This window comes from Rhodnius prolixus, unplaced genomic scaffold (assembly GCF_049639745.1).
Source record: "Rhodnius prolixus isolate KJV_2025 unplaced genomic scaffold, Rpr scaffold_8, whole genome shotgun sequence".
NCBI lineage: Eukaryota > Metazoa > Arthropoda > Insecta > Hemiptera > Reduviidae > Rhodnius > Rhodnius prolixus.
Genome location: NW_027411593.1, coordinates 937,886 through 959,888, shown reverse-complemented (window position 1 = coordinate 959,888; position 22,003 = coordinate 937,886). Strand labels below are relative to the sequence as shown.

At 36.2% G+C, this 22,003-nt stretch overlaps 1 protein-coding gene across 2 annotated transcripts in view; it reads right to left on the bottom strand.

Moving 5' to 3' along the window:
* LOC141450654 (neurotrimin-like) overlaps positions 1-22,003 on the bottom strand; it is a 461,254-nt gene that overhangs the window by 4,158 nt on the left and 435,093 nt on the right. The window contains exon 5 of one of the 2 annotated variants that reach the window (XM_074121257.1): positions 3,704-3,887. In XM_074121257.1, coding sequence (XP_073977358.1) covers positions 3,704-3,887 — 184 coding nt within the window. The remainder of the gene's footprint in view (positions 1-3,703; positions 3,888-22,003) is intronic. The other variant, XM_074121258.1, reaches the window with a different exon arrangement.

Sequence of the window (22,003 nt, the reverse complement as noted above, 5' to 3'; positions counted from 1 at the left end):
TGGGGAAGATGCTTGCTTCCACAAGAAGAACCACAGTACTTCGACTTGACATCCGTTTAATTTTCCATAAACGAAAAAGATAATACTGCTACGGAGAAAACTGGCGGTGAATAGACAGTTTCCTTCTAAATTTTGGTGAAACAATTTTTATAAAAGAAGGAAAATATTTATTTTCCCGGCTACTGTATCCACCCTCGGGAAAGTATTACTTTGAAAGCGTTGATATTTAATAGAAGTAGAAGAAATCCGCGCGCTATTCAAGAAGCACACCGAATAGAAGCAGATGGCCCAGTTCTCAGATGCGTCTTAAGCAATACATATCTACTTTCCTGCCACACTTATGTACATAACTACCACTTATATACAGAAGTATACCTAGTATTCCAATTTGTTAACATATGATACGAAATACTTTACAGCATCGTACCTTGCAGTAAGTCTACATACTTGCACATACATGTAGTATGCTGGTTCAAATTATGAATGTTTGGTTTGTGTATAAATCACGGATCCATAATTTAAGTAGAAGCAAGAACTTTACCCTACATTTGGTCCACGTGATTCACACCAAACTAGTCTACCCAAGATATTCGATACGCAGTACTATTGAATCTTAATTTAAAAAAACTTGAAATACATTATCATAATTGGAAAACGTTTTAAGGTGTCTATCCATTGCCGTTCTCATTTCCCAACACTCTTTATAGCGACCCCAAAAAGCCATACCTATCTAAAATCTCGAATTCAGTCTAGAAAATTAGTTCACATGCGCAATTTGAACGGTTGTAGTACTTCCCCTTAGTAGAGGTAAGAACAGGATGGTGCTTTAATGTCACGTAGGGAAGCTCTAATCACTTCATCCTGCCAACCCTCACCAAAATGGGACTAATATTCACAGATTTTTTTCTCCATTGCCCCTCGGCTCCAAACTACTTCCTGGAAGCTGTAAAGGATGTAGAGTGGAAGGAGGGGCGCCATCCGAGCATGAGAGGTATATCTTGTAACGAGACGGCGCTAATGATCAAGCTGCCAATGCGCCGGGGCAAAAAAAAATTTATAGGGGGACTAACAAACATGATGGGTGCTAACTTCCCTTCCATGGCTTGTGCAGCTTTGAGACACCTAAAGGGAGCATCTACATGAATTCCAAATCGAATGACACCTTATTCATGAAAATCGGTCCGCACGTTTGGGCGCTACGTTGTTTACAAAATAAGTGACGACAATTTTTGAAAATGCATTCTAATGTGCGATTCGGTATGATGTACGGGTGTACAAAGTGTACTCTAGTAGTTAGAACATTCTGGAATTCGGCAGTTTTGTGTCTGAGGAAGTCACGTGTCTTCCCTAAATGATTAGTTATAGTTCCACGGTGGATTCCTCAGACCAAGAGGATCTCCAAACTGGAATATACTGATGGAAAAGCTAATTTGGGAATGATGACGTAGTACTACTGGGAGCTAATAGAGCGTCATAAGCAAATAAATGTAGGTAAATCCAACTACGGGCGGAAGTGTAGCAGGAAGTGGTGCAGTGTTTACTAGGAGGGGGCAGCGTTAAATAGTTGATGCTAGTGAAGGTTGTTTAGACGGTGACAGACTGACATCAAGTGATGCCACTAAAAGCTGAAAGTGAACAGTTGACACTTCGCCTCTAATTTGGTAAACAAGACGCCCTGCTCCTTTGCTCCTTGTCAACGCTCTCTCTCGAGGAACAAACTTGCTGGAGAACTCCACCCCCCCCCCCACCAGTAAATTTGGCTAATGATGGCTGAGAAAGCGGCTGGCAATCAACCTGGCTCTCTAATAAAATTATATTCTTTCTTTTATGCGGTGGTTGTTTTATTCAAAGTCGTATCACTTTTAGAATCACAAACTTTTCCTTCAGAAATTAACTGATTCTCTTGAAATAAGTTAAGGAGAAAGGTAAAAGTTTAAATATCTTCTGCAATGTGATGCCAACACTCTCAAGACTTCCTGAGAGACGGGGCAGGATTTGGCCAAAGTACACTCTCCAACTCCCATAAAAACTCTTGTTCTTAGGACTACACATTGACCGAGTGGGACTGTTCCCAGATGGATGAGAACCGCAGACGGAGGTTCTCAGAAAGAAATGATATTGCTACTCCACATATTCCCTACAGATATTTTTCTTTCTTAAAACAAGAGTTGAGGAGCACCTTAGACAGAAAGACATCCCAGACTGCTTATGAAGTATTAGTGGCTTTTGAAAACTAGCTAACTTCTAGTTTGGGAATGCGGGAATCCCTTAGGCGCCTTTCCTGCTACAGCAAGGAAGTCCTTAAATATGTGGCGCACGAAGTGGTGTACACCCAATAACCACATCAACGGCCAATTTCATCTGACGAACAATTTTCTTTCATCGGGCTTTTTTAAAGAAAACAGATGGCGTAGTACTGGATAAAATGGAACACCGCCAACCATAAACTTCATTCAGTCGGTGAAGATTTATGGAGTATAATCCTTCAATTTAAACAGACAAGAATCGGGCCAACAAGAACCTGAAATTACAGATTATGAAGATGCACTTTCTAAGATAATAATGCAACTGCTCCCTAAGCGGAAAACTTTTGGAGCAACCAACTAGATTTGATTTAAATTTTGATTTTCACTTAAACTGAAAAAAAAATTGTTGGTGGGCAAAGTTTTCGGTCGGATGGGATTGTAGGAGCTGTAGGTTGCACCTCCCAGCTGAGGATCGAATCTATTTACTGGATACCCAAAAGCGTTACAGAAGAATAATCTGGCACGTACCCTCACACGAAAAGGGGCCTACACAAAGAAATAAATATTTTTTTTGAACTCTAGTAAAGCATCTCTCACGCCAGGTCTCCTCGTCATCCTGATCCAGAACTTCCAACATGGACTCCTTAAACTGACACTTCTTTCTCTTACCCCCAAAAGTAAAGCGTAAAAAGTTTTACGCCATGGATTTTAAATCCTATTTGTAATTTACTCGCTTCCTACCTGGCCATACATCTCCTAATAATCGGGCGATTCAGATCCAAACCTGCTGACTTTCTCAACAACACTTCGTCATGCTGTCAATTACTGCAAAGGAAGTGTTGGTACGTCTATTTCCGTAACTGGCCATTACAGAACACTGGGCGCCACCTTGTTAATAAATCCCAATTCATTGCCTCATTCACTTTCAAACCAAGAAGTTTTCAGTTTATTCAACTCTCTGCAGATTATATTCTTTACTTAGATTTTATTTATTACTTTCAACTTAAAGTTGCTCAGGTACAGCATCAATAAAGTCAAGATTCGGATAAAAGTAAACCTGACGGAGCCATTCTCAGCTTGTTTTCTCTTATTGTAACCATTTCAACGTAGTAGGTGAAACTTTCTTTACAGTTAAATCTCTCTCAAATAAATACAGAAGAGACAATGACCTCTACTCTAAATACAGAAGATCGGAACTGACTCAAGGGCCTCTCAAGAGCGATCTCTGAGAACCTCTATAAAGAATTAATTTATCAATTAAAAGTGACTATCTGGGTAAAATAATTAGAGCAGGTTAAAGGGAAACGAAAGAGCATCTCAAGCTGAACATTGTATTCAATAAGCTGCATAATCGATTGTGTAAATTAGGTAAACATATTGTATACTGTTCAAAATATCTGGAAAAAGATGAAATAGAAATCAGTTGGTAACCACTAATTAGTTTAAAAAGTACTGACCATTCAGGACGTGCACGTTTATAGACTTGGATTGTGCATTCGAAGGGTTGCACTGGTAACTTCCGGAATCGGATGGCTTGGCTCTTTGAATCAACAGGAAGCTGGTGGTGGTTTCTCCTTTCTCGGTGATCACGCTGACGCCTCCACGTGGAGAGTCGTAGCTGATTATCTGAAACAAAGAGATCTTACTCAAGTTTACTTTCCTCCCTTCATAGATTATTCTTAATTTAATGTCTACTTGGTGGCTAGCACATTATTTAGTTTCATTCTTAAAATTAAATAACGACAAAGGCATAAAATCCGAGATGTTCCAGGATCCCTGAAAGTCTAGCATTACCGAGATAAAATTCAGGAAGTGGCTTGGTATACAAGGTTTTAAAAAATAGTCGAATTTATATTCTCCAGAACCAAAACTTACAGTTTAAAATGTTAAGTATAAGAGTTTCACTCTATATCACTGTTTTAAACGAAACCAACATTTAACTCTAAATATCTCGTATCCTGCTCTACAAATTTTTACTAAATTTATGACAATTATAGACAAAAAATGTCTTCATATACAGGTAAAATATAAACAAAATCTATCAAGTAGTTTTCGAGATATTTGAAGTTAAAGATTTCACTGTTTTAAACGAAACGAAAATTTAACTCTAAATATCTCGTTTCCTGCACGAAAGAATTTTACTAAATTTTGAACAATTATAGACAAAAGATGTCTCCATATACTGGTAAAATATAAACCAAATCCATCGAGTAGTTTTCGAGATGTTTGAAGTTAAAGATTTCAGTGTTTTAATCAAAACCAAATTTTAACTCTAAATATCTCGTTTACTGATCGACAGATTTTTACTAAATTTTATACAATAATTGACAAAACATGTCTCCATTTAAAGGTAAAATATGAACAAAATCTATCGAGTAGTTTTCGAGATATTTGAAGTTAAAGATTTCACTGTTTTAAATGAAACCAAATTTTAACTCTAAATATCTCGTTTCCTGCTCGACAGAATTTTGCTAAATTTTAAACAATTATAGACAAAAGATGTCTCACAATACAGGTACAATATAAACAATATCTATCGAGTAGTTTTCGAGATACTTTAACAAAAACTTACAGTTTAAAATGTTAAGTATAAGGGTTGATTAAACGCCAAAAGGTACACAAATCAGCAAGCACCCAAAATTTCATTAATTCTTCATTAATATTTAAGTAATTTTACTGCATTAATATTCATTAATATTTTTTAGAATTTATTAGATGTCACAGACCCTTATGCTGGCCACTTCATTTATAATATTTTTTTGTTATAATTATGATAAATCACACATATGTACATGCATGTTAAAGTAGAAAAAGACAAAGTTAGAGTAGGCTACTGTCTTGAATTCGTCTTACCGAAATATTCGAGAGCACAAATAACACACAGTTATAACAAGTAGATTATTCAACAACAATTATTGATTTCTCTATTTTAATTTAATTTTACTTATAGTAAAATACTGGAATAATTAGCTGTCCTAAAAATAACATATCTTATTTACTTTATTTTACATATTACATTTTTTTTTATAAAAAAAAGTTTTGAATTTTTTAGCCTCATAATTTTTTTTTATTTTTTATAACGTTTTCCTTTTTAACCTGTAATTAACAGTTTGATTATTATAAATAACTAGATATTACAGTCAATCTACAGTGCTACTTGAACAAATATTTTGTAGACGAAAATGGCCAGCATAAGGGTCTGTGACATCTAATAAATTCTAAAAAATATTAATGAATATTAATGCAGTAAAATTACTTAAATATTAATGAAGAATTAATGAAATTTTGGGTGCTTGCTGATTTGTGTACCTTTTGGCGTTTAATCAACCCTTATACTTAACATTTTAAACTGTAAGTTTTTGTTAAAGAGATTTTTGTACCTTTTGGATAGATTTTCCTTTTTGTCTATTTTACAAAGTTACATATCTGCTTTACAGATTTTTTTAAATTTGGAATAAGCAATTCTATCATTATAACCTGATAAGATGGTAAGTCGGAACCGTAACTACCACTAGAGAGATCTTTTTAAAGAATGATTATCGTTAAGGTCCCCCAAACCATCCTCAGTAACAACTTTTCTTGAAAAAGCGTTTTGAATAACATAGGAAGGTATTTGTGCGTGAATAGCAAAATTAAACTGCGATTTCATTACTTCCTTTTAAGAGGAGTAAGAAAAATAAACTGCGATTGCAGAACTTCTAGGCAAAGAGGCAAAGATTTTTTAATCGAACGACAATTCATTGATTTAAATCTGTTCACTCATTGATAATTTAAACGATTGCAGTACTTCCTCTTAGTAGGTGCAAGAGCATCAGCAATGTAGAGGAGCTTTAACCACTTATTCGAGCTGAATTTTATCAAAATCAAACTAAGCGTTATAGAAATATTGGTAATAATAGTTTTAGAAAGGGCCTTATTTGGGTGGGGCAAACTCCCCTCCTTATGAGGCACGGCGTCGAGACTTTTAAAGTGCAAATCTGTACAAAATTTCGATTCGAATGACATTTCATTCATGAAAATCGGTTCACGTGTCGATAATTTGAAACGATTCCTATACATCCCCTTAACAAGTGTAAGAGCTGATCGCCGCTTTAATGTTACGTAGGGGAGCCCTAACCCTATCATCCTACCAAATTTTATCAAAATCGGGCCAAGATTTACAGAGTAATTAGTAATAATAATTTTGGAGGGGGCCTTACATAAAGGGGGCTAACTCCTCTCCCATACGATGTACAGGGTCGAGACCCCCAAAAGGCACATCTACATAAAATTCCGAATCGAATGACACCTCATTCATGAAAATCGGTTCACGCGTTTAGGCGCTACGTTGTTTACAAAAAAGGTAACAACAAGAACAAGAACAAGAACAAGAACAAGAAGAAGAACAAGAACAAGAACATTTTTTGAAAAAGCGGTTTTTGCTCATTTTCGGCAACTTTTTTCTCGAAACCTATTAGATCTGGGTGGTTGCAAAAAAATTACAGTTATGAAGGAGGGTTTGGAGTAAGATTTAAAGAAAATTTGGGAATTTTATCTTTTATAGAAAAAGAGAAAAAAATTGTCAAAGTTGGGTGTTTTTCAACGTTACGCTTTTTCGTGCAGTTTTTGATGGTCAACCCTTATACAACTGTCCTACCGGACAGTTTTAATTTGAATTTAAAGATTCCACTTTTTTAAACGAAACTAAATTTAACTCTAAATCTCTCGTTTCCCGCACGAAAGAATTTTACTAAATTTTATACAAGTATAGACAAAAGATATCTCCATAAACAGGTAAAATATAAACAAGATCTATCGAGTAGTTTTCGAGATATTTGAAGTTAAACATTTCACTGTTTTAATCGAAACCAAATTATAACTCTAAATATCTTGTTTCCTGCACGGCAGATTGTGAATAAATTTTATACAATTATAGACAAAAGAAGTCTCCATATACAGGTAAAATATAAACAATGTTTATCGAGTAGTTTTCGAGATATTTGAAGTTAAAGATTTCAGTGTTTTAAACGAAACCAAATTTAACTCTAAATATCTCGTTTCCTGCTCAGCAGATTGTTACTAAATTTTATACAATTATAGACAAAAGATGTCTCCATTTAAAGGTAAAATATAAACAAAATCTATCGGGACATTTTCGAGATATTTGAAGTTAAACATTTCAGTGTTTTAATCAAAACCAAGTTTAACTCTATCTCGTTTTCTGCTCGACAGATTTTTACTAAATTTTATACAATTATTGACAAAAAATGGCTCCATATACAGGTAAAATATAAACAAATTCCATCGAGAAATTTTTGAGATATTTGAAGTTAAAGATTTCACTGTTTTAATCAAAACCAAATTTAACTCTAAATATCTCGTTTCCTGCTCAGCAGATTGTTACTAAATTTTATACAATTATAGACAAAAGATGTCTCCATTTAAAGGTAAAATATAAACAAATTCCATCGAGAAATTTTCGAGATATTTGAAGTTAAAGATTTCAGTGTTTTAATCAAAACCAAATTTAACTCTAACTATCTCGTTTCCTGCTCGACAGATTGTTACTAAGTTTTATACAATTATAGAGAAAAGATGTCTCCATATACAGGTAAAATATATACCAAATCTATTGAGTAGTTTTCGAGATATTTGAAGTTAAATGTTTCACTCTCTTATACGAAACGAAAATTTAACTCTAAATATCTCGTTTCCTGCACGAAAGAATTTTACTAAATTTTGAACAATTATAGACAAAAGATGTCTCCATAAACAGGTAAAATATATACCAAATCTATTGAGTAGTTTTCGAGATATTTGAAGTTAAATGTTTCACTCTCTTATACGAAACGAAAATTTAACTCTAAATATCTCGTTTCCTGCACGAAAGAATTTTACTAAATTTTGAACAATTATAGACAAAAGATGTCTCCATAAACAGGTAAAATATAAACCAAATCCATCGAGTAGTTTTCGAGATATTTGAATTTAAAGTTTTCACTGTTTTAAACGAAACCAAAAATTAACTCTAAATATCTCGTTTCCTGCACGAAAGAATTTTACTAAATTTTGAACAATTATAGACAAAAGATGTCTCCATAAACAGGTAAAATATAAACCAAATCCATCGAGTAGTTTTCGAGATATTTGAATTTAAAGTTTTCACTGTTTTAAACGAAACCAAAAATTAACTCTAAATATCTCGTTTCCTGCACGAAAGAATTTTACTAAATTTTGAACAATTATAGACAAAAGATGTCTCCATAAACAGGTAAAATATAAACCAAATCCATCGAGTAGTTTTCGAGATATTTGAATTTAAAGTTTTCACTGTTTTAAACGAAACCAAAAATTAACTCTAAATATCTCGTTTCCCGCACGAAAGAATTTTACTAAATTTTATACAATTATAGACAAATGATATCTCCATAAACAGGTAAAATATAAACAAGATCTATCGAGTAGTTTTAGAGGGGGCCTTATCTAAAGGGGGCTAACTCCTCTATCATTTGATGTACAGCGTCGTGACTCCAAAATGCACATCTACATAAACTTTCGGATCGAATGACACTTCATTCGTGAAAATCGGTTTAAGCGTTTAGGCGCTACGCAGTTTACAACAAAGGTAACAACATGAAGAAGAACATTTTTTGAAAAAGCCGTTTTTGCTCATTTTCGGCAACTTTTTTCTCGAAATCTATTAGATCTCGGTTGTTGCAAAAAAGTTACTGTTTGCCTTTTATTATAAAGAAAATTTGGGAAGTTTTTAGCTTTTATAGAAAAAGAGAAAAAAATTGTCAAAGTTGGGTGTTTTTCAACGTTACGCTTTTTCGTTCAGTTTTTGACGATCAACCCTTATGCAACTGTCCTACCGGACAGTTTTAATAATAATCTGTATGGTTGACAATTTCAATATAAATAATAAATTATGCAGTGTAGATGTTTTGTGAAGCACATTACGGTTAGTTTTGTGAACACACAGATTCGTATTCACATATTCTATTCACATTAGACTTTAAACTAATTTAATACGCATTCAGAGATACACAATGCGTATTCAGCTGGTAGGGTGGGGAGTTCCCGCCAGAAGGCAATAGAATTTATATTTGCATTTCGGCGGCGTTGTAAGTGGCAAAGAGTATAAATTGTGTAGGCAGTGCACAGTCTATCTACAGAGCGTGAGTTAGTCGGGCGATGTTTATAATATTGTGAGAATGTGTTAGTGAGGTGTGTTCATCAGATTGTTGTGTTCAGCACATATGAGGCCTTACTGTGCCCTGCTCCTTAATGCAATATTAACACTGAATTACACGCCTAGCCACCAAACACCAACTACGCCTACAATTACAAATTACACAAATTTTAATTCTCTTAGTACTGCAAACATTCATTGTTAGAGGCAAAACTACAAACAGGCAGAAAAAACTAGTATGACCTCCTTTTCCAATTCTTACTTTTTTTTCACATATTTTCTCCCAATTTCAGAAACGTATTTAATTTTTGTCTATTATTACTAAGTTTGAATTCCAATGAAATGACACTTTAGAGCAGCGGTTCTCAACCTGTGGGTCGCGACCCCGGCGGGGGTCGAACGACCAAAACACAGGGGTCGCCTAAAGCCATTGGAAAATACATATTTCCGATGGCTTTAGCCGCTGAGAAGCCGCGCTACCGTCCGCAGCAGCGCTATTCAGCTGGGACGCACGCCGTTATGGACGTTAATGTGATTTATTGGAATTAGTAATAAATATTTCTCAATATACAGGGTGCCCCAAACTATATGGATAACGACTTTTTCTCGGAAACTAAGATAGCTAGAAAAAACTAAAAAAATACGTGTTCCCTTAGTTTTTTGTTAGAAATCCAAATTTCAAAATGATAATAACTTTTTTTTTTATTGAATAAGAAGAACAGTATTATTTTATTATAAATTTTACTCCTCATTAATATAACAGATCATGCTCGAAATGGCCTCCACCTTTAGAGATGCATAGACATACCATGAAACACGGAATACAGCAACTTAAATAAAACGAAAAGCCACATTAATGTTGTTTTGAAACAGACAACAGTAAAAGTTCGACCTTCTTCAGTCTTACATATTTATAATTAGAAACAAAACCAATCTTCTGGTTCTGACCGGAATTTGGATCTGTTAATGAAAAGAGAGCCAGAAATATCCGGGGAAGGTGAATTGACGGAACTAGCGGAGGAAGTAGCCTCTTCCGGCTTGCTTGTGCGCTCTTTCCTTAAGGCACCGACGGGAGAGGGTCTCATTATGGCTGGACTCCCATGTCGTCTTTCATCCTCAGCCACATGTCTCCTTCAAATACGTATATCCTCTCTCGAGTATTGCAAGATCCTACAGACAAGGTGACCACTTTCCGCTACTGTTGGGAAGAGGAAGTCTCGAGATCGTGCCAGATTTCCGAATTCCGTCATCTCTCCGTTCACTCACTCGACATCCGCAAATAACAAAGATAACAATAATTACGGCCAAAAAATCTTCCAATTATTAAAATTGTAAAATATAAGTAGAGTGGTTAGTCTGTATACATTTAGTGAGAAACGGCCATCTGAATTAGCGAACAGAATATTGGAAAACTAATGGTGGCAAACTTGTCTTTTTGGCAAAGTAACTCAACTCAATTTGAATACTGGCGCAGAAGGAAGTCCCCAGAGATGTTGCCAGTTTCAGCAGAATAACTGGATAACTGAGTTTACTAAAGTGCTGAACATTTACATACAAGTCGCGTGTACGCAACAAACAGATCTGGCTCGACTGATATATTAAACATGGCAGCTTTAAATATTATCCTCTAAAAAGCGAAAATATAAACCACATTTCAACCATTTTTCCAACGGTCGTGCTGGAAGTGCTCCTTACCATAGAGTGTCGATTCGTAAAATAATGCGTGACGTCATAAACTCACTTTCCGCACCCTAATTGACATTCGAGAGCCAAATCTGGCAAAAGCCTTCTCTCTTTCTCCTAAAACCATTTACGAGTTCTAACTCACGAATTTACTCCATATTTTTAAACGTAGGTACTTTTTATCCCATTATTGGGATCTGAGAGGAGAAATGCAATCAATTTAAAATCAATTATGCTACGTGGATAGTGTACAGGAGATACTGTGCCTCTATGTCGCACATGCGGCACAGAGAAAGAGATTTGCCCTGTAAATTAATCAAAGTAGTCACATTAGTGGAACACAAGTTTCTAAAGAAGAGTGCAATGCAATTGACACTGATGAGTTTGCAAAGTTTATGTATAACGTTCACCAGTGAAACAATGCAGTCGATAGCAAAATAGGAAAGCAATCACCTCTAGCAAACCATCAATGTCAATCATAACATTAAAAAATACCCAAATTTGACCAATTTTGTCTCTTTTTCTATAAAAGGTAAAATTGCCAAATTTAATTTATAATTAAGGGAAAAATCTTCCTTTAAGACTGTAGTTTTTGCAACCACAACGCTCTAATAGATTTCGAGAGAAAAGTTGCTACAAATCAGCAAATTAACAAAAATTGTTCTTGTTGTAGTTTGTTTCTCTATTCGTATTATTCAGATTTTAATGATTTCTTTACCGAATTGTAAAGAAAAGTTAGCTCTATAACTGCATTATATGGCAATGTTTTAGTAATAATAATTTACGAGATATAGAAGGTTAAATTTTGGTGGTTTTGAAATACCTTCAAATTTCAAACCTTTATATCTCCTTCCTTATTCATCTGATATGAATGATTTCTTTACCGAATTGTAGAGAAAAATTAGCTCTATAAATGGATTAAGTGGCAATGTTTTAGTGATAATAGTTAACGAGATATAGAAGGAATTACTGGAATTTATCAAATTACAGAGTAAAATTTCTCAAATTGTATCAATGAAGTATTAATGAATTATTGGGTACTAGCTGATTTATGTTATAGTTAACTTTTTGAGCTGCAAGTTTTTGTTAAAGAGATAACACCAGACTGAATAATGATTATAAATTCCTGAAGGATCCTATTTATGGACGGTGGGTGATTTCTTAATTGATTAGTATATTATCGTTAAGTAGCAACACCATTTGTACACTAGTTGATATAATTGAAACAAAGAGTTCCGCTCTTGGATATCCTACCGCGCGTTACGCTGATTTGTGACCTTTGGGGGAAGAGTAGGCTCACCTTATCCCGAAAACTGTTCTGGGTATTTGAAAAAGGAATTTAGGATTCTGGTGCAGAAGGGCAGGAAAATATTTTCTCGAGGAGAAGTGACTCTCCGAGCCAGTTCTCTAGAGTTAATGAAAAACTCTCTTCTTCATCTTTCCGGCTCCTCAATTATTCACAGCCTCACCATCCAGCTCTCAGTTGCTTCGAAGAAGGAAACGTTTTCAAAATCAAATTATATCTTAATCAAATACCTTATCACCACATTTGTAATTTTTTATCAGTTAATTTATCCAGGAAGGTAATATTGCTTAAGAAAACTTTCTGAATAGAGCATTGCAAAATCAGCGGAAGAAACGGTTCGAAAGAACTCCAGATCTGTGAAGCAGAGTAACCTCTACTTTTTACTGGCTCCTAATTCAAGAAATAATCGTAAGAGCGATTTTTACAAAATTTCAGAATGGTTCGGACCAAGAGTCCTTAATTTTAGAGCAGGAAGTTGGATCTGTCAGAAGGCACACACAAATATGGTTGTTAGAAACTACTTTTCCATATTCGACTGCTCCTCGACTCCTTCTCACAGAGGAAAACCTTGAAAGCACACACACAAAGAGGATTCTCATTTAATGCAATTAACGGGTTTTGTACGCCATAAAGTTTCTGCCAAATTTATGGATTCCTCCAATTGAATTATTGAGAGAGCGCACAGTCGCTACCATGCTCACACTCAGAGACCAGCTGCCATCCATGACCCAGCTCGAACTTAAAGATTTCCTACAATAAGAGATGAGTTTTTGTGCCATTCAGTCCCCACTTTGGGTATATCTGTATCAAATGTCGTGTTATCTTACACAACTCTTTTTCGTATTCAGAGGACATGAAAACCAATTTATAAACTAATCCGATGAAAACTCGATTTAGGAAATTTGACAGGATTACAATAATAAAACAAAATAAAAATAAAGAGAAAATATGACAAAAGAAAAGCAAGCAGTGGGCAAAGTTGGACAATATTACTTTTATCAGCTTATTTGGAATGTTTTTCTTTACTTAGCGACGAAGAGAGGAGGGCGGCCCTTTTATTCGATTATCTGAAAAAAGAAGGGCCAAAAAAGGAGTAAAGTACATTTGCGACTAAGTATTCTCTCTCAGTGTGGTGCGCGTGTAAGCAAGATGAGAATGTGGTTACCTTGAGGTTTTCCCGAGGGTTTTTATCCCGTGGTCGCACTGTCACTCGCTCCAGATACTCCCTTTATAACTTTCTTTTATATACAGGTACATTTTGAATCTTCTATTTGTATTAAAATATCTGGAATATTTTAATAATAATGGTAATATTATAGTAGTAGTTTGAAAATCCTACATTAGGGGCGCTGCTAACATTAGGTAGCAACCTTAATTTACTAATATCGAAATAACAGTAGGCGGAACTACATGCAGCAGTACCAGTTCGTCCTATCAGAGCGCAACAACTCTCTACAGTGGCGAGTACTAGGCCCTGCCAATGAAGATGGCAGCGTTGGAGATCTCTGTAGTCATCTACCTCCCAGGTGAGATCCTTGCTCTCGCGGAAAGATTAGGCCTCATAAAAAGCAATTCACAATATACCTTGGCTTACCTACTGAGTAGATCCCTGATCTGCAGTGAAAGGCCCAATTTTCAGTATTGAGTTTTGTCCTGGTCAACTATGTTAGAAGTTTAGAGAGTGTTCGATCCTCGAAGGGATGTGCGGCCCCCCGGCCTAGAATTTATCTTTTAGCACAACATTGTCCAGTTGGCAGCACTGGAGAAGACAACGGAGAGGGGGCTCCAGCGTGTGCCTGGGAGCTCTAGTCAGTTGCCCTTTTGGGCTTCTCAACTGGTCACTATGGAGGAAGTGTACGTCTTTGCTCTTTTCTGCTGACCGCCCGCCAAGATAGCGTTCTAAGCGTCGGTCGACCTGACCTGTGTTGTGTGAATCAACTGTCTACATGTCACATTTTATACAGAATCAAGTTGTGCACATACCAAGTATTAATGTCATGTCAATTAATTGTTAATGTTATGCCCATTAAGTTTGATTAATCTAAGTAAGTCGAAACATTGTCAATTTATTTTAAGTAAGTCATTATGTCCTGGATCATGATCCTCCCAATCTGTCATGCAAGTTCAAAATAAAAGTTTATTGTGTCTGTTTAATTTGTCAAGGTATTCTGAGTGTCGGTGGCGTCCCCACCTTTCCCGTTCCTTTAGTTTTATTTCAGAGTCATAGAGTTTTCAGAGAGTGTTGTCTGGATGCAGGAAGGTTGATTTAATGTGGATGAATGGCCTAGTTATCTTCGTCGGCTGTAACAATAGGGAGACGTAATCTTCAAGTGGATCTTATGTCCAGGATTGCGCCCTTCTTCGTCTTTCTGCTTTTAGGGAATTTCTTGGGTATTAAACCTTTATGAGGTCCCTTATATTGGAAATGCTACAGAGCAACAAAATTTAGCTTTCGTTTTACACTCAATCGTTGACAGCCTGATTAAGATATCTGGAGAATTCGAAAAGTCAGTGATGATGTAAAAAGTGCGTTTCATGCGGAGAGTATCGATGCACGAGGAGGAATCACCATTTTTTTGGACTCAGAGGTCTCTAATGAAATACTAGTCAGGTTTGAGGTGCTGCTGTTAGGGAGAGTGTATGGAGTAGAAGATGGCCAGAGGACCAACCTTAATTGCGGTAAGAGAAGAAGTGGTGTTAGAGTTTGGAAATTAGCTAATGACCTAGTCTCTATTGTTGGCCAGCTAATGTAGTGTAATGTGCGAGTAATATAAGAGCCCTATGGAAGAGAAAGGAGACAGGTTGCGGAAGAGGGTCGAAGGGCCCACTAGGAGATCTGCAGGGAGACCTTATTTGGTGGTGACAGAATCTCTTGACTGGAAGCCCTCCTGCGGCTCATTGTTGACGTCACCACACAAACACGCAGTGTCAGCGCCCAGGACAACATACAATAGTTCCATTGTCTTCCAGGATACCACACCTCTATATCTCTTCCATACAACTCTCTAACCACCACCGCGTAAACTATGTCTTATCTAATATATAGTTAATTACAACCGTTATTTATACAAAACTGTCGTATATTTTACAACCTGATAAAGTGGCTACCATTTTATGGGAAATAGTTTTTCCGCTGTCGTTCCGTAATAAACATTTATAGACAAAATTATCTACATCAATCGTCCCGATTTTCTACACTCTAATGAAATCAGGAGTGCAACGACCCCCTTTAACTCTAATTCTCATGCCAACACCTCTAGAACTTTTCCTTATACTTACTAGAGGAAAACTAAATGTGGCTGCATATCCGCTGGAAATTAAAAGAAAATGGATCTCCATTAAAATGAACCTTTAAGAAGGACTTCCTTAATAAATTATTACAGGTTAAAATGAGTCATTAATTAAGAGGAAATCTTCAAAAAGCGGAAGTGAAGTGGTACTTCCGATTAAGGAAAATTCTTCAAACTTAAAATTAAAGCATTTTCTCTTGTCTCTCTTTATTAGGAGTCCCTATTTTCTTGTTCCAATTCATTGTACTAAGTAGCAGAACAATGAATCACACAAAACGTCTTTAGGCCTGGGGGGTGGCGCCAACAATAGAGTTTTCAATGTCTCAAACTAAGTTGTGGATTCACAAGAATGCAGTGAGGGCAACAACTTTACAGGAAGTCACTCTAGCCACAACTCAGAAAATTTAATTTAAAAACGAAAATTGTAAAATCTCGGCTTTCCATAAAAAAGAAGGTATTTCCGATGAAGTAATTTCGACTGCAAAGTCGGTGACCACTTTCCGAGGTGAGGTGATGACGAAATATGGAATTTAATTTTCTGAAATTTTGTCATTTTTCAACTACACACACACACACTCTCACCGACCAGTCAAACTTCCGATATTCGCAACATGAAGCGTCACTTCCTGTAGCATGTATGGCTTTACAAATTTTATTACTACAAGAAGAACTAAATTTGTTTCCAGAATTAGGAATTTTTGTTCCTCGAGAATTTTGGTAATACAAAAGTGATGGACCATTTACCACCAAAACAGATTCTTCATCGGAATCGCAGCCACCAAAACGACAAACCTAGAAACCACTCTTTCTGTCACACAATTCTTCGAAACAGTTCTTTCTCATATTTCGACAATTTTGTTTCCCAAGGCCAATCCATGGATCTACTTGTTTCAAAGTGTTTAATCAGTAATTAACGGGAGTAAACAATAAAAACGAAGGCGATTATTTATTACAGTCGGGCAGTTACTACAATAAAGTGTAATTAGAATCAGCTGATTATGAATGATGACGTGGCACTAGAACAGTGGCGCGCCTGCGCAGTACTAACTTTATAGTTAAGTTTGACAGAGTCACGCGATCGTTTCTAATAGTTTTATTATCTCACCGCGGATATTAACTACAGGCCGTATCTGATACAAAACCCAGATACGCAAGAAATATTCATTACAATGCTGGCCGTAAGAGTACTGTCAGGTAGACAATTGCTGTAATTAGTTTATCAGTACGTATGAAAGTGGACAAAATAGGCTAGTTCATAATTAATTATTTACTTCCTGAATTAATGTCATTGAATGTTTCTCGGGAAATACATGCTTTAGGTCTCCTGAAGCAGAAAAAGTGGGTTTTGTGAATACTCTAGCTCAACTCCAAGAACAGGAAGCTCTAGCTTCATAATTCGATAACTTTTGTCATGAATATCCTTTTACCGGAAGCCCTTTTACCACTCCCCAGAGGGGATAGACAGTATAAATAAAGTAAGCGCTACGTCACAATGGAGTTATGGAATGTGTTATGAAAATACCGAATTTGAAGAAAATTCTAAAACCGCAGAATTTTCAGTTTTCACAGCTTTTAATAACTTTTATTCCAATAATTCGATAGGAAAATTCATTTCTGGGTTTCCTGTATAGTGGTGGGGGTAGGTTTCGCTAAAAGAATGGATACCTTCCGTTTAATGTCAAATTGTAGAAATACGAATCGATCTGATTTTATTGGTAATTGGCTGAGAGTGAATCAAACGTTTGATTAAAAATTTAATTTTCTTCAGTGCAGATCCAAATGAAATTAATTGAAACTTGATGAAACGTTTAGCAAAAAATCAAATGTTTTATTCTTAATTAATTTCCGATAATGTAGCAAACATGTTCTAACTGGAGGATCTCATAAAGAGAAAGTGGGGTGAGTATTCACGACAGACTCTCTGGTCCATCTGTCGCTTTTGGCTGGAAATGTTTGTCCATGAAAGCAGAGTTTTTCAGGAAGCGCTCTTGTGACGTGGTGCTGTGCCCTCAATTCCCTTTGTTGTATAGAAACAACTTTATGGTCAACTAACTTCCAGCGGAAGCCCCAAGTTTGGAGTAAACTGGAGTTTTAGAAAGTCGAGAGGGTCTCGCTCACGTTCCAGCGCCGGAAATCTGACCAACTTTAAGTTACTCTAACACATCAAAGGTAAACTAGTTGAAGAAAGTGCTCAAAGAAATCTTGGATCTGGAGAGTTTCAAATGCTTTAAGGCAAAGAGGTGAACCCTCGCAGGACTCTCTCATAATTAAATATGACGTAATTAAATTTCCTTGCGACTTTGAATAGTTGCACTTCTGAACTATCGATGTTTCTCACATCTCAATTTTAAATTCTCCTTAGAATTATGCGGGGGTTAAGGTCGAAGGTGACACTCGAACCGCCGTTAGTCGAATTCTCCCATCAAATATTGCAAATAAAAGTTTAAAGAAATTTGGAACCGTTTTAGAAAGAATCTTCCTGTGAAATCGTTTCAAAGGAGTAACACTATTGGCTGAATTCATCCAACAGCTTACAGTGGTTTCCTGTAGACCAGCGGAATATAGAATTTAAACTTGCTGTGATTTCGTGCTATTGAGTTCTGTTCCATGGACAGACAACACACAGCCAAAAGGATATTTCAACTCCTGCATTTCCGGTGTTAGAAGATCTACAGATTGCAACAAACCTATCAGAATGACCTTGGAAGTGGTCATACCTAACTGATTCTAGTTGAATATTGTTACTTTATTGCATTGCTGCCGCCACCTCCTACCGTGGTTTAAAGGCTTCCTTCCTCTTTCATGGGCAACTTTCCTTCTCGTGGGGACGTTAATCTTAGGGAAACTCCGCCAAATTCGATTTCGTTCTGCTGAGGGAAAAAAAGGGATTTTTCTCTTTTAAAATATATCCGAGAAAATAAGGCAGCAGGCTGCGAAAGGAAATTAAGCTAGTTTGAAAAGTGTTTATCGCACAAGTTAGTCTACTGTGATTGTTTATTTAAGCAAATAAAAGGTTCATTTAGAAAGTTTTCCGTTTTAAGTTTTCTTGCCAAATTAGATAGATGGAAAAGCGGTTTAGATTTATAGCTCTTTTTTATAGAGTAGGAAATTTTTGTGATTTAATTAAAAATATACAATCTAGTTGTAGACGCACTCTTTCTCTTACAGTAACTCGGTTAGAGATCTGACTAAACTTGCCTTCAGTAACGGGCCGACGGAGCCCGCTCTATTTTTGACATTTCGAACTAGAAAAAATATTTCCAAAACTCAGCCAGATGCTCGAACTTAGTTCTATTGTGTTATAGCTCTAATTTCGCCGAATTTCATGACCGTTCATGTGTGATCCACGTTTTGAAGAAACGATGTCCTTAAAGCTCAAAAACATTTACAAATGGAAATATTTGACTTACGAGCGAAGCATTTAAAAGTTCGTTTAATCTTTTGTAATTCATCGATCAGATATTGGGTTTGTATAAAAAAAAAAAAACGGTAGCCGAGCGGTTAGAGAAAAATTAGGCGAATACTTTACTTTACTATTGGGTTTGTATAGCGCGTTCTAGTAAAATACATATTCTACGATAAATAGAAAATCAAATCACTTCACAATTTGCGCACTTTTTTAAAGATAGTAAAAGTAAAGTAATTGACTATTTTTTCAGGCGGGGCTTAACGTCCAACTAGCAATTAGGTGTCGTGGACGGAGGCGACCAGCAAACATACTTTACAGTAAATTTCTTTTATTAACCATTAAATAAAATCCAAGGCCTAAAGACCAGGAATCGAACCCAGTACCACAAAACATTAGCTTCGCAGGTCTCGCCTCTAACCGCTCGGCTACTTAGGCGTCTATTAAAGATAGAATTTATGTTAAAATTCTGTAAATTACTTCAATATTATGAAGAGTTCACAGTGTGAATTCCGTTCAAATAACGCCGTTTGAGGAAGCGAGAGGTTCCTGCATCCCGCCAGAAAATCAATATTTCCTCGATAAAAGTTAACAAATAAAAAAAAAAAAAAAAAAAAAAAAGCCTAACACAATAATTGTGTCTAGAAAAGTACAGAAAAGCCGAACTTCTAACTCGTCATTTAGTTTAGACATTACCTCCTCATAGATATTACACAGATGTGGGTGCACAAACCAGCTACTCTCCAGCAAGCAGGAGCTTATCTTTATCGCTACGAGGTTACTATACTTACAGGACGTATCCTGGAAATATGTCACAAATTGAAGACCTGAAAGCGGTTGTATCCGGTAAAGTGACAACTACCGGAGATAGTATTTTTGAAACAATCGCTAAGAACTGAAACAGCGACTAATGAAATGACACTTCCGGTAACCTGAATTCCTACAAATTTGCAATTTCTATTAATATTAAATTGTGGGGGACCCGCCGATAACACTTGAAAGCTACCAAGAAGACGCATTCCTCAAATGTGTCGTCAAAGAACTCTCCTTGGAGAATAGTGGTTATAGATCTACATGTAAGCGATTAGTATACAGTGGGTAGCACTTCTGGTGGCCACTTCCACTTCCACGTGTTCCTGGTGGTAACCCACCGTGTGTGTGTATGCAGAAGATTTAATTTTAGTTAACAAAATTTCGATCTACTAACTTTTCTTGTAACGTGAGAAAGTTGCAGCAAACATTATGAGAAAAGTTTAGGCCAAGTTTCTCCAGCTAATCACAGCGGGGCGCAGATATCGTGCCAGTAATGATCTATTGTTTCCCGTTCTAACAGCCAATCATTCTCTCTTTTATAATTACTTTGGTCAATCAAATTTTTGTGCAAACAGTAGGCTCCATTAATACTGGGTACTAATACATGTCTATATTGGCATATGTTTGCAAAAATCTGCACACTGAATACTCACACGACTAACTCTTACTGCGATTCTCTAAACCTTGTATCAACTGCATCACTACAGAGGGCGCCACGGTAGCCGAGCGGTTAGAGGCGAGACCTGCAAAGCTAATATGTATTGTGGTACTGGGTTCGATTCCCGGTCTTGGCCTTGGATTTGATTTAATGGTTAATAAAAGAAATTTACAGTAAAGTATGTTTGCTAGTCGCCTCCGTCCACGACACCTAATTGGTAATTGGACGTTAAGCCCCGCCTGAAAAAATAGTCAATTACTTTACTTTTACTATCTTTAAAAAAGTGCGCAAATTGTGAAGTGATTTGATTTTCTATTTATCGTAGAATATGTATTTTACTAGAACGCGCTATACAAACCCAATAGTAAAGTAAAGTATTCGCCTATTTTTTCTCTAACCGCTCGGCTACCGTTTTTTTTTTTTTATACAAACCCAATATCTGATCGATGAATTACAAAAGATTAAACGAACTTTTAAATGCTTCGCTTGTAAGTCAAATATTTCCATTTGTAAATGTTTTTGAGCTTTAAGGACATCGTTTCTTCAAAATAGGCGATTACTACTACTACCAACTGCATCACTACAGAGAGAAGACTACTCACTAGATCTCCAAAAATCACGCTAAAATGAACCTTTTCCTTCCAAGTAGGAATTTTGGGCCTCTCCCTGTCCTTAATTGAATTTCCCTGCAAAATGTTCATGGAAAAGACGAGGATCTACATTTCCGAAATCAGCAAGAAAAAAAAGTTGCTGCCGATTTTCTGAAAACTCTAAAATCTGAAAAAGTGATTCTATAATAGAGGCATTATACAATATATAAAATTCTATGATGTAAAGAAATTTATTATTTAAATCAATAATAACTTTTTCCAAATTTTTGTTATTAAAAATAAAAATCACAAGGCTGATTTTTAAAAGTAATTTTTTCGTCCTTAGGAGACTTAAAGCAAAGAATTTAGAAGATGACAGTTCTTGGTAATCACTGAAAATGAATTTTCTTGGATAAATGTTTAAAATAAAAGTGAAAACATTTAGGAAGAGAGCGAGCCTATTTTGAGGAAATTCATTGGAGCGATTTCCGGTCAATAAATCGCTTCAGTACATGTTGCCACCAAAGCGAGCGGTAAAAAACTCTTAAATAGAAAAAAGTGAAGAAGAGGGTAGGGGGAAAAGCAAAGAAGAAGGTTGCAGGCTCCGCACTCAAAGATAATACCACCTTGGGAAGTGGAGGTCGGAGCAAAATATTATTCTAATTCCGGAGCGAGGTCGGCCGGCCCGTATTTGCATTTAATAACGGAGCCGCGCCACTTTAAAGAGGGTGAAAGCGGCCGGGAAATTCTTGGAAAAATACCTTCACCGATCCCAGTGGCTTCATTATAATGCCGACCGGATTCATATTTAGGGACACTTTCTTACTGCTTTCTTGTGGA